Here is a 12,661-nt window from a genome sequence, read left to right as displayed (position 1 = left end):
TATTTATTTATTTTAACAGTGCTTTAAAAAAGAATGTAAATAACTGTAAAAAATGAATTATAAATTATTGTAATTTATATCCTATAATATCTGTAGAATTGAAGAAAACACAATAACTAATTCTTTGTGCACAAACACTCAGAAGAGCATGAGTGTGTCTTTGCTCAAGTCCCAAAACTTCTGGGGAAAATTCAGCTTTTTAAAATGTTTTGAGAATCATGATTTATGGATCCTCCTAAATGTGACCTTTGACCCCGAGGAGATCGAGCGGTAATCACTCCAAAGAAGACGACCCCGAGAGTTTAACCCTTCGTCACATCGTGAAGGAGCAGAAACACTTCAGGACACAATCCTGATGTTTGGCTCTCAGCTGCAAAACAAGTCCACCGTGTTCACAGTGATGTCAGCGATGTCTCCGCAGGGACAGTTGACGACGGGCTGCATGCGGCTCATTCTCCGCGGAGATGTGTCCGTCCTCCGAACTCCTCCTCTCGTCCGAGACTCCCCTCACCTGCCAGGCCGCCGCCTCACTGCCGCGGCGGGGCCGACACCGCTGCTCTGCCCTCCGGCCCGCCTTCAGCGTGAGATGATGATCAGTGGGTGTTTGCATACTTCACATCATGCACATCCAGCATACATCAACACAGATTACAATGTTCCCCGGGATCAGACATGCAAAGCACTCCACCACCTGTCCTGCAGCAAGACACACACACTTTGAGTTTGTTTGTTCTCGCTTTGTGTCTTCTTGTGGTTGTTTTGTGTCTCTTTGTAGTTGTTTTGTGTCTCTTTGTAGTCATTTTGTGTCTCTTTGTAGTCATTTTGTGTCTCTTTGTAGTTGCTTTGTGTCTCTTTGTAGTTGGTTTGTGTCTCGTTGTAGTCATTTTGTGTCTTTGTGGTTGTTTTGTGTCTCCTTGTGGTTGTTTTGTGTCTCTTTATATTCATTTTATGTCTCTTTGTGGTTGTTTTGTGTCTCTCTGTAGTCATTTTGTGTCTCTTTGTAGTCGTTTTGTGTCTCTTTGTATTAATTTTTGTGTCTCTCTGTAGTCATTTTGTGTCTCTTTGTAGTCGTTTTGTGTCTCTTTGTATTCATTTTGTGTCTCTTTGTGGTTGTTTTGTGTCTCTTTGTAGTTGTTTTGTGTCTCTTTGTAGTTGTTTAGTTGTTTTGTGTCTCTTTGTAGTTGTTTTGTGTCTCTTTGTAGTCATTTTGTGTCTCTTTGTATTTGTTTTGTGTCTCTTTGTAGTCATTTTGTGTCTCTTTGTAGTCATTTTGTGTCTCTTTGTAGTCATTTTGTGTCTCTTTGTAGTTGTTTTGTGTCTGTTTGTAGTCATTTTGTGTCTCTTTGTGGTTGTTTTGTGTCTCCTTGTGGTTGTTTTGTGTCTCTTTGTAGTCACTTTGTGTCTCTTTGTAGTTGTTTTGTGTCTGTTTGTAGTCATTTTGTGTCTCTTTGTGGTTGTTTTGTGTCTCCTTGTGGTTGTTTTGAGTCTCTTTGTAGTCACTTTGTGTCTCTTTGTAGTTGTTTTGTGTCTCTTTGTAGTCATTTTGTGTCTCTTTGTGACTGTTTTGAGACTCTTTGTTATAATTTTGAGTCTCTGTAGTTGTTTCGTGTCTCTTTGTAGTCACTTTGTGTCTCTTTGTAGTCACTTTGTGTCTCTTTGTAGTTGTTTTGTGTCTCTTCGTAGTCACTTTGTGTCTCTTTGTAGTCATTTTGTGTCTCTTTGTGACTGTTTTGAGATTCTTTGTTATAATTTTGAGTCTCTTTGTAGTTGTTTCGTGTCTCTTTGTAGTTGTTTTGTGTCTCTTTGTAGTCATTTTGTGTCTCTTTGTGGTTGTTTTGTGTCTCCTTTTGGATGTTTTTAGTCTCTTTGTAGTCACTTTGTGTCTCTTTGTAGTTGTTTTGTGTCTCTTTGTAGTCATTTTTTGTCTCTTTGTGACTGTTTTGAGACTCTTTGTTATAATTTTTAGTCTCTTTGTAGTCACTTTGTGTCTCTTTGTAGTCACTTTGTGTCTCTTTGTAGTTGTTTTGTGTCTCTTTATAGTCATTTTGTGACTCTTTGTTATAATTTTGAGTCTCTTTGTAGTTGTTTTGTGTCTCTTTGTAGTCACTTTGTGTCTCTTTGTAGTTGTTTTGTGTCTCTTTGTAGTCATTTTGTGTCTCTTTGTAGTAATTTTGTGTCTCTTTGTAGTCATTTTGTGACTCTTTGTAGTCATGTTGTGTCTCTTTGTAGTCATTTTGTGTCTCTTTGTAGTCATTTTGTGTCTCTTTTTGTAGTCATTTTGTGTCTCTTTGTAGTCATTTTGTGACTCTTTGTAGTCATGTTGTGTCTCTTTGTAGTCATTTTGTGTCTCTTTGTTGTTGTTTTGTGTCTCTTTGTTGTTGTTTTGTGTCTCTTTTTGGCTGTTTTGTGTCTTTGTGGTTGCTTTGAGTCTCTTTGTTGTTGTTTTGAATCTCTTTGTGGCTGTTTTGTTTCTCTTTGTTATATTCTTGAGTCTCTGTGTATTTCTTTTGAGTCTCTTGTGGCTGTTGCATAACAGAGGTTTATTTTGAAATGACACTATGCGTGTAACAGCGTAAATAAACATGTGTTTCTGACCCTCTACAATAATAAATGAGACACTAGGTTGCCGCTGACCAAGCTGCCGTTTTTGACATTGCTACGTGTCTCTTTGAGTGACATGTTGAAGGGGAAGGGGGGCCCTGACACCTGATTCAGTCATTTACCCATCATGCACCATGGATCTGGTATCTGACATGCTGGGATCAGAGTGAAGGTCAACACAGTGTCGAGCAGACCGGCAGTGCAGACAGATAAAATATGTTTTTACCTCTTTGTGGAAGCGATGACCACAGTGCAGCTCTCTTGTTCCTCCGCTCTGCAGCAGCTCCTCCTCACACATCAGGCACAACTTGTCTTCATCATTCTGCAAAAAAAAAGAATCATCTTTCTTTTAAAAGCTCAACCTCTGAGCAAAATGAATTGTAATGTTATTAAGTATGTATCTGGTATATTTACAGTATTCATGTTGTCTGGCTCAACTCCTGTCTATTGTTAATATAATATTTTAAAATTGATAAAAGCTTCACATTTAGCCACAGATTTCTTCTTCTCCAGAAATCTTCCAAACGTGCAAATAATTAAATAGTTTCCAGTACTCACCAGAGCCTCGACCCTCTTGTCACGGAGCAGAAGTCTCTTCTCAAAGGACTCCGTGAGCTCTGGGATGGTGCTGATGCGTTTCTCTTGGATGGCTGTCTTGCAGCGGCTGTTCTCGTCCGAGGAGACGCGGCGAGCTCTCTGGTGCGGCTTCACCTCACCCTTCTCCTCACGCGTCCTCACGTGGCTCGGGCTGGCAGCCATAGTCGCTGCGTGGAGCCTGCTCAACTTCATGGCGTCTAGTTGTGACTGAGGACGACAGACAAGGAAAACTATAGTGTAATATTTACCGTAAGAGAACATGTAACACACACATTAATGTAACACACACATTAATGTAACAGGAACATGTAACACACACATTAATGTAACATGAACATGTAACACACACATTAATGTAGCAGGAACATGTAACACACACATTAATGTAGCAGGAACATGTAACACACACATTAATATAACAGGAACATGTAACACACACATTAATGCAACATGAACATGTAACACACACATTAATGCAGCAGGAACATGTAACACACACATTAATGTAACAGGAACATGTAACACACACATTAATGTAACAGGAACATGTAACACACACATTAATGCAACATGAACATGTAACACACACATTAATGCAGCAGGAACATGTAACACACACATTAATGTAACAGGAACATGTAACACACACATTAATGCAACAGGAACATGTAACACACACATTAATGTAGCAGGAACATGTAACACACACATTAATGTAACAGGAACATGTAACACACACATTAATGTAACAGGAACATGTAACACACACATTAATGTAACAGGAACATGTAACACACACATTAATGTAACAGGAACATGTAACACACACATTAATGTAACAGGAACATGTAACACACACATTAATGCAACAGGAACATGTAACACACACATTAATGTAACAGGAACATGTAACACACACATTAATGTAACAGGAACATGTAACACACACATTAATGTAACAGGAACATGTAACACACACATTAATGTAACAGGAACATGTAACACACACATTAATGTAACAGGAACATGTAACACACACATTAATGTAACAGGAACATGTAACACACACATTAATGCAACAGGAACATGTAACACACACATTAATGTAGCAGGAACATGTAACACACACATTAATGTAACAGGAACATGTAACACACACATTAATGTAACAGGAACATGTAACACACACATTAATGCAACAGGAACATGTAACACACACATTAATGTAACAGGAACATGTAACACACACATTAATGCAACAGGAACATGTAACACACACATTAATGCAACAGGAACATGTAACACACACATTAATGTAACAGGAACATGTAACACACACATTAATGTAGCAGGAAAAGTAATTCCTCCCATCCATCCATCCTGTGGGCCCACCACTCATGGGAAAAACCGCTGGGGTCGGGTGCGCTGTCACACGGGTGGCAGTGATGGTCAGGGACCTCGACGGACCAGACCCGGGCAGTAGAGGTTGGCTCTGGGGACGTGGAACGTCACCTCTCTGTGGGGGAAGGAGCCGGAGCTAGTGCGGGAGGTGGATTGCTACCAGTTGGAACTGGTGGGGCTTACCTCCACGCACAGTCTTGGCTCTGGAACCGTACTCCTGGATAGGGGTTGGACTCTATTCTTCTCCGGAGTTGCCCAAGGTGTGAGGTGTCTGGCGGGGGTGGGGATACTCACAAGTCCCTGGCTGAGCGCTGCTACGTTGGAGTTTACCCCGGTGGACGAGAGGGTCGCCTCCCTACGCCTTTGGGTTATGGGGGGGAAAACTGAAGACTGAAGACTGAAGACTTGTTTGTGCCTATGCCCCAAGCCCCAGACCCTGAATGGAGCCCTGCAGGGGGCTCCAGTAGGGGATTCCGTAGTCTTGCTGGGAGACTTCAACGCACACGTGGGAAACGATGGAGACACCTGGAGCTTCTGGAAAACCATCCGGCACCTCAGGAGGGGGAAGCAAGGAACCATCCAAGCTGTGTACAGCAAGGGTGGGACCCTGCTGACTTTGACTGAGAAGGTTATCGGCCGCTGGAAGGAGCACTTTGAGGAACTCCTGAATCCGACTAACACGCCCTCTATGGTAGAGGCAGAGCTGGAAGTTGATGAGGGATCATCGTCAATTTCCCTGATGGAAGTCACTGAGGTAGTCAAACAACTCCACAGTGGCAAAGCCGCAGGGGTTGATGAGATCCGTCCAGAAATGATGAAGGCTTCGGGTGTTGAGGGGCTGTCTTGGTTGACACGCCTCGCCAACATTGTGTGGAAGTCTGGGACAGTGCCTAGGGGTTGGCAGACCAGGGTGGTGGTTCCCCTATTTAAAAAGGGGGACCAGAGAGTGTTTGCCAACTACAGGGGTATCACACTTCTCAGCCTCCCTGGTAATGCGGATTCCGTCCTGGTCAAGGAACAACGGACCAACTCTTCACTTTCGCAAGGATCCTGGAGGGGGCCTGGGAGTACGCCCATCCGGTCTACATGTGTTTTGTGGATCTGGAGAAGGCGTATGACCGGGTCCCCCGGGTGATACTGTGGGAGGTGCTGCGGGAGTATGGGGGGAGGGGGTCACTTCTGAGGGCCAATCCCTGTACGCCCAAAGCGAGAGTTGTGTCCGAATACTCGGCAGTAAGTCGGACTCGTTCCCAGTGAATGTTGGCCTCCGCCAGGGCTGCAATCCTGTTCGTGATTTTCATGGATAGGATATCGAGGCGTAGTCGTGGAGGAGAGGGTTGCAGTTCGGTGACCTGAGGATCTCATCACTGCTCTTTGCAGATGATGTGGTCCTTATGGCATCATCGGTCTGTGACCTTCAACAGTCACTGGATCGGTTCGCAGCCGAGTGTGAAGCGGTTGGGATGAGGATCAGCACCTCAAAATCTGAGGCCATGGCTCTCAGCAGGAAACCGGTGGATTGCCTACTCCGGGTAGGGAATGAGCCATTACCCCAAGTGAAGGAGTTCAAGTACCTCGGGGTCTTGTTCGCGAGTGAGGGGACAATGGAGCGAGAGATTGGCCGGAGAATCGGAGCAGCAGGGGCGGTACTACAGTCGCTTTACCGCACCGTTGTGACGAAAAGAGAGCTGAGCCAGAAGACAAAGCTCTCAATCTACCGGTCGATCTTCGTTCCTACCCTCACCTATGGTCATGAAGGCTGGGTCATGACCGAAAGAACGAGATCACGGGTACAAGCGGCCGAAATGTGTTTTCTCAGACGGGTGGCGTCTCCCTTAGAGATAGGGAGAGAAGCTCAGCCATCCGTGAGAGACTCGGAGTAGAGCTGTTCACCTGTAGTGTGTACAACATGTATGACTCTGTTCACCTGTAGTGTGTACAACATGTATGACTCTGTTCACCTGTAGTGTGTACAACATGTATGACTCTGTTCACCTGTAGTGTGTACAACATGTATGACCCTGTTCACCTGTAGTGTGTACAACATGTATGACCCTGTTCACCTGTAGTGTGTACAACATGTATGACTCTGTTCACCTGTAGTGTGTACAACATGTATGACTCTGTTCACCTGTAGTGTGTACAACATGTATGACTCTGTTCACCTGTAGTGTGTACAACATGTATGACTCTGTTCACCTGTAGTGTGTACAACATGTATGACTCTGTTCACCTGTAGTGTGTACAACATGTATGACCCTGTTCACCTGTAGTGTGTACAACATGTATGACCCTGTTCACCTGTAGTGTGTACAACATGTATGACTCTGTTCACCTGTAGTGTGTACAACATGTATGAATGTTACAATACATATCTTTAAAGGAGCTTTTCTACGCTTGTAATAGAAAGAATAACTGTGTTAATGTGAGTAATGAAGTGGAAGTTTCAGCTGGTATCCGTTAGATAAACATTTGATCTCTTCACCTGCAGCGTCTGCTCTCAGGCTGAGCTGCAGTTAATTGCTGCTAATAAATAAATAATTAAGTAACATGTTTGCAAAGCATCTAAATATAGTTTCCCTCTCAACTCAGGTCAGTCAGTTCTTCAACTATGTAAACGATTACTAAATGTATACGTCTAAAAACAGTGTTTGCTTCACAGACGTCAGAAACAGTTTGTTTCTATCTTTAAGACAAAGACTAAGAAATCTCAATGAAATAAGAATAAAACATCTTCATCCACATTCCAACTCTGCAAATTCCTTAAAACAACAATTGATTTTCCTCTCTACACATCTGCTGACCTCATCATGATTAAATATTTGGTGCTGCCCCGGGACACTTTATAGAAGCTCTTCTCACAGAACACACGCTGTGTGAGTGTGCTGTGTTTGACCTCTGACCCTACATGTGTCCTCTATGTGAGAGAGATTTCATAAGAGAATCAGATCCTGTGAGAGGGTTTGTTTCAGAGATGAATCCCTGAATCAGCATGTGGCAGGATATTAATAATAATTCATACAGAACATTAAAGTTCACTGAGTCTGCACTTTGTAGGTTTATATGTTGGAGTTTAGTACAGGAAGTTAAATAAACTCATGTTTCTATGTGTTGCACCAACATATATTGTTTTTTTGCATCTGATAAAATACAACAATTTATCAATTGACCTTAAATTAACATTTATTTAATTTATTGTCTGTTTTTTTGTAAATAATCTCCAACAATTTAATTGTTAAAGTAATTTTTCCAGCAGAAATTGTCTTTAAAGTTTGTTTTTAGCCTCGAATCTGGAGATTTGCTGCTTTTTTCTGTTTTCTATCAGATTAAAGTGACAGAACGAAACATTTAGAGACATCAGTTTAGACTTTAGACATTTTTCAATACTTTCTTTCTACATTAATTGATTAATCTATCAAATAATGTAATAATTGTTAGTTTCAGTTATTAATAAGTGACTTGTTTATGAACAGTCTTTGTGCTGGGACAGGTTTCTTGTACATTACATATTCTTTAATATCTTTGCACATTTCTGCACAAAACTCCTTCTTCTAAAACGCCGCCTCTCTTCCTCCTCTGATTCTACATATATGTTATTAATATTAATATATATTCTACATACTTTATAGTATTTCTTTACATTCTTATTGTACTTTTGTTTCCTGATTTTTGCAATACTTGCTTTTATTTTTACTGTATTTTTTTTTTACAAATTCCTCATAGGGACAAACCTCGGCTGGCAGTAAACCTGATCCTGACTGCAGGTGAGTTAAACGTGTCGCTGCTGTCTGCAGGTGAACAGTCTCGTGCACGCGGTCCTTACCACGGTGGGGAGCGACGCCCTGCGATCAGCCGGGGTTCTTGCAGATCTTCTCAGACTGCTCTTTCTGTCTCGGGAGTGTGCAGCTTCTGCTCCGTGACCCCAGTAACTGCTCATCCATTTAGTGAAGTTCCCATCATCATCGTCATCGTTGTCCATGAAGCCCGGCAGCAGCCTGAGAGACATGATGTGCAGCCGAGAGGAAGAACTGGACCTACTGGACTTACTGGACCTACTGGACCTACTGGACCTACTGGCGCCTCTGCAACACACAGGCTACTTCAGATCGGATTCTCTAATCATCCAAAGATCAACTTTAAAGCAGTGAATCCCCTTCAATCTGTGCACGGCTGGTCCACATGGAGGTGATGGAGTAAACGGCAGAGAGGAGTGACGAGTGTTGTGTTGGCTCGTGTGCTTTTAATCTTTCCACTGCAGTCCCGGGCCTCGGGGGAGACGACTGAAACTCCAATTTCCCCATAGTTTCCACTCGCTGAGTCCATCAAACCTGTCGATAGTTATGGAGTGCAGTGGAGTCAGCGTGTGCAGGGGCCCGGGGCTGTGAGGTGCAGGCAGGAAGCGGATCTTTCATATTCACTCATATTTATTCACTAAATCCTTCTTGTGTGTTTTGGTGTTAATCGCTTTAAGCTTGTGTCACAATGGTTATTATTGTCTTTTCCCCAAAACCTGAATAAATAAACATTTGATCAACAACATAAAAACCCCTGAGTGTAATGTCAGTCAACAAGTCGTCATCTCGATTCAACTTTAAACATATATATTGTACTAGAAACTACGACTGATTCACTAATAAATCATCTTCTATGGAACCATATCAGCATGAAATCATATATCGTGACACAAAATCAAAACAAGCACAAAACTCAACTTTCTCAGAAGATCTGAAATATTTTGAGGGAATATGAAGATTGTGGTTAAACTTTTAATCACACTTTATATCAGCTTCAGCTCCATTACTGCAGACCTCAACAGAAACAGTTCAGAACTTAGATTCATTAGTGACTGTGGAGAATAATGTGTCCTTTAAAATGTAGTTAGTCGTGTTTTCCAACACTATTCATTAATTATTGTTCTGCTTACTTCTTAATAAAATTAGAAAATAATTGTTATTTTTTAAAGTATTTAATTTACACAGGAGTTCACAGAAATGTGCTTATTACCTGAGAACATGCTTTATAGTCATATATGGTTATCCAGATGTGAATATTAAATCAAATGTTTACTTTACTTTATATAATATTTACTGCTCGTGTTTTACCTTTATTTTATCCTTATTTTATTTTTAATATTGCTTATATTTTTTACTTATTCATTTTCTTATACCAGATATTATAACACATTATATATTTTACACTTTAATGAATTTAAGAGAGAACATTTTATTAGTAGCATTAAAGTTAGCTATTAAAAGTTATTAAAAGTTATTAAAAATTATTAAAAGTTATTAAAAGCTATTAAAAGTTATTAAAAGTTATTAAAAGCTATTAAAAGTTATTAAAAGCTATTAAAAGTTATTAAAAGTTATTAAAAATTATTAAAAGTTATTAAAAGCTATTAAAAGTTATTAAAAGCTATTAAAAGTTATTAAAAGTTATTAAAAGTTATTAAAAATTATTAAAAGTTATTAAAAGTTATTAAAAGTTATTAAAAATTATTAAAAGTTATTAAAAGCTATTAAAAGTTATTAAAAGTTATTAAAAATTATTAAAAGTTATTAAAAGCTATTAAAAGTTATTAAAAGTTATTAAAAGTTATTAAAGATATTAAAAGTTATTAAAAGCTATTAAAAGTTATTAAAAGCTATTAAAAGCTATTAAAAGTTATTAAAAGTTATTAAAAGCTATTAAAAGCTATTAAAAGCTATTAAAAGTTATTAAAAGTTATTAAAAGTTATTAAAAGTTATTAAAAGCTATTAAAGTTATTAAAAGTTATTAAAAGCTATTAAAAGTTATTAAAAGTTATTAAAAGATATTAAAAGTTATTAAAAGCTATTAAAAGTTATTAAAAGATATTAAAAGTTATTAAAAGATATTAAAAGTTATTAAAAGCTATTAAAAGTTATTAAAAGTTATTAAAAGATATTAAAAGTTATTAAAAGATATTAAAAGTTATTAAAAGTTATTAAAAGCTATTAAAAGTTATTAAAAGTTATTAAAAGCTATTAAAAGTTATTAAAAGATATTAAAAGTTATTAAAAGTTATTAAAAGCTATTAAAAGTTATTAAAAGTTATTATTTAGCGACTAAATCCTGTTATCTCACAGCAATAACTTGTGTCTTCATACATTGTACTAAATGTTTATACAGTATTATAACACAACTAAAATGATTTACAAACTGCTAAATTAAATGCAAAGTCAATATTAAAAAGATTTTAAAAGGTTTCTTTGCTTCAAGTTTTCAGCTTCAGATCGAAGAATTTTAAAGATGAATTTTACTTTTGAACTTGAACAAAATCTTTCTTCACAAACTGAGAATCATCTCTGAGCGCGGAGAGCAGATTAATCTGTTGCTGAAAGTCGTGAACACAAATGATCAAAAGCTCTTTTTATTTTCCGATATACAGAAGACAGAAAATAAATCTGGTGAAGTCTGATCTAAATTCTCTCTTGTGTTTCACTCGTTCTAAGTTTCATACATTTTATTTTAAAAATCTGTAAAAGTGGGAAAAATTGATTTGCAAGGATAATTTTCATCTATAAAAAAAGTTTGTTTGTGAAACAAGCACATGTTAAAGCACATTTGTATGTACTCAATAAACAATAAAGCTGAATTAATTCATCAATCCTGTTGAAATAAAGTTTGTCAGGTGAATTATTAGGATTAATTGTGTGTGTTGTTGTAATACTGATTTCGGCCACAAGAGGCTGAAGTGCACCACTACTCCTGCTGTGATCATGTTGTTAATACACAACATGTGTATACACAATACACAAGAGCACAAATGTTTTAGAAATAAAATAACTTAAAGTACATAAGAGAAAGAAAAATGAGAAACAGCAATTACTTGCAAAATATACAAAATGAAGAATACAGAGTACATATGTAAATAAAAACAGACAAGTAAAAATAAATTAAAACCAAATAAAACTAGCCCAACCCTCCCTCCCAGACATATAAACACACACAGACAAAGACACACACACATCGGGTGTTATACTACAGTTGAACTCTCAACACAACGTATATTGTTTTAGAAAGTTATGTAACATTACTGTCATGCCTTTCATTTTGGCTCTAAATGTATTTGAATCAGTTGCTTTTAATCCTATTTAAAACATGTGGGAGTGCACTACAACAACATTTACAACTATTACAACAACAAACTCTTCTACATTTCTTTTCACCTATTTTAAAGTCAAACACAGAAGACAAAACTATTTCAATCAGATTTAGAAAATGGATCACAATCATTTTTGTTCTCAGTTTACACTTCTTCACTTACATGATATGAAAATATACAAATCTAACATGTTGACAACCCAAAGAAATGTAAATACTGGAAAATAATTCAGTGGATTAGGTTTTGGAAACCAGCCAGAAAACAGGAGGTCAACAACAAACTGCATAAATAAAATAAAGTGCATGAACATCTGAAGATAATCTGGTTAACTGATCGAACTGGGAACATTTGGTGTTCTGCAAAAAAAACCTTTTACAGGATTAAAGTTCCCTCACAAGAGAAAAGGTCGGTAACACTAAGTACATTTGCAATGGAGTCTAAATGTTTTGGGGAGTTATTTTTAAGAATGAAATAATAAAACAACAACAACTGAATTTCAGAAAAGTACAGATTTATACAGATTTCCATTTGTTATTAAAGTTAAACGGACACATTGTTAAAGATAAATATTCTTCCAGTCTGTATTTACATCGTTGATTTGTAAACAGGGTTTCACTTCCCAGAATTATTGTATTTGAATTTGATTTATTTCACACCTAAAAACGTTAAATATGGAAAAACGTAAAGGAAGAAATATAAAGTACGTGTGAGGGTGCGTACTGTACTGGATAATACATTTCAAAATATAAAGATAAAAACACATTCTTAATATTAGTCATTAAGTCACATATATGAGTGTAATTTATATTTTAAAACGTGCATATGAACGGGAACTTTTATTTACTTATTTGTTGTACACAGATTAAGACTTTACATTACAGGTCATTGAGCAGACGCTCTTATCCAGAGCGACTCACAGTTTAGTTTGGAAGGTG

The 12,661-nt window shown here is 37.9% G+C and overlaps 1 protein-coding gene across 1 annotated transcript; it reads right to left on the bottom strand.

Annotated features, from left to right (window-relative positions):
* Nucleotides 1–403: 403 nt before the first annotated feature.
* Nucleotides 404–8,605, bottom strand: lnp1 (leukemia NUP98 fusion partner 1). Its single transcript, XM_029430435.1, has 4 exons — nucleotides 8,423–8,605; nucleotides 3,160–3,405; nucleotides 2,828–2,923; nucleotides 404–574 (listed from the first exon to the last, which is right to left on the bottom strand). Exons 1-4 carry the CDS (start codon nucleotides 8,603–8,605, stop codon nucleotides 404–406), a joined length of 696 nt encoding a protein of 231 aa, XP_029286295.1.
* Nucleotides 8,606–12,661: the final 4,056 nt, after the last annotated feature.

Source organism: Cottoperca gobio, chromosome 4 (genome assembly GCF_900634415.1).
Source record: "Cottoperca gobio chromosome 4, fCotGob3.1, whole genome shotgun sequence".
In the NCBI taxonomy this organism is placed as follows: Eukaryota; Metazoa; Chordata; class Actinopteri; order Perciformes; family Bovichtidae; genus Cottoperca; species Cottoperca gobio.
Note: the sequence above shows the minus strand (reverse complement) of the source record. Positions and strands in the feature narration are given on the sequence as shown.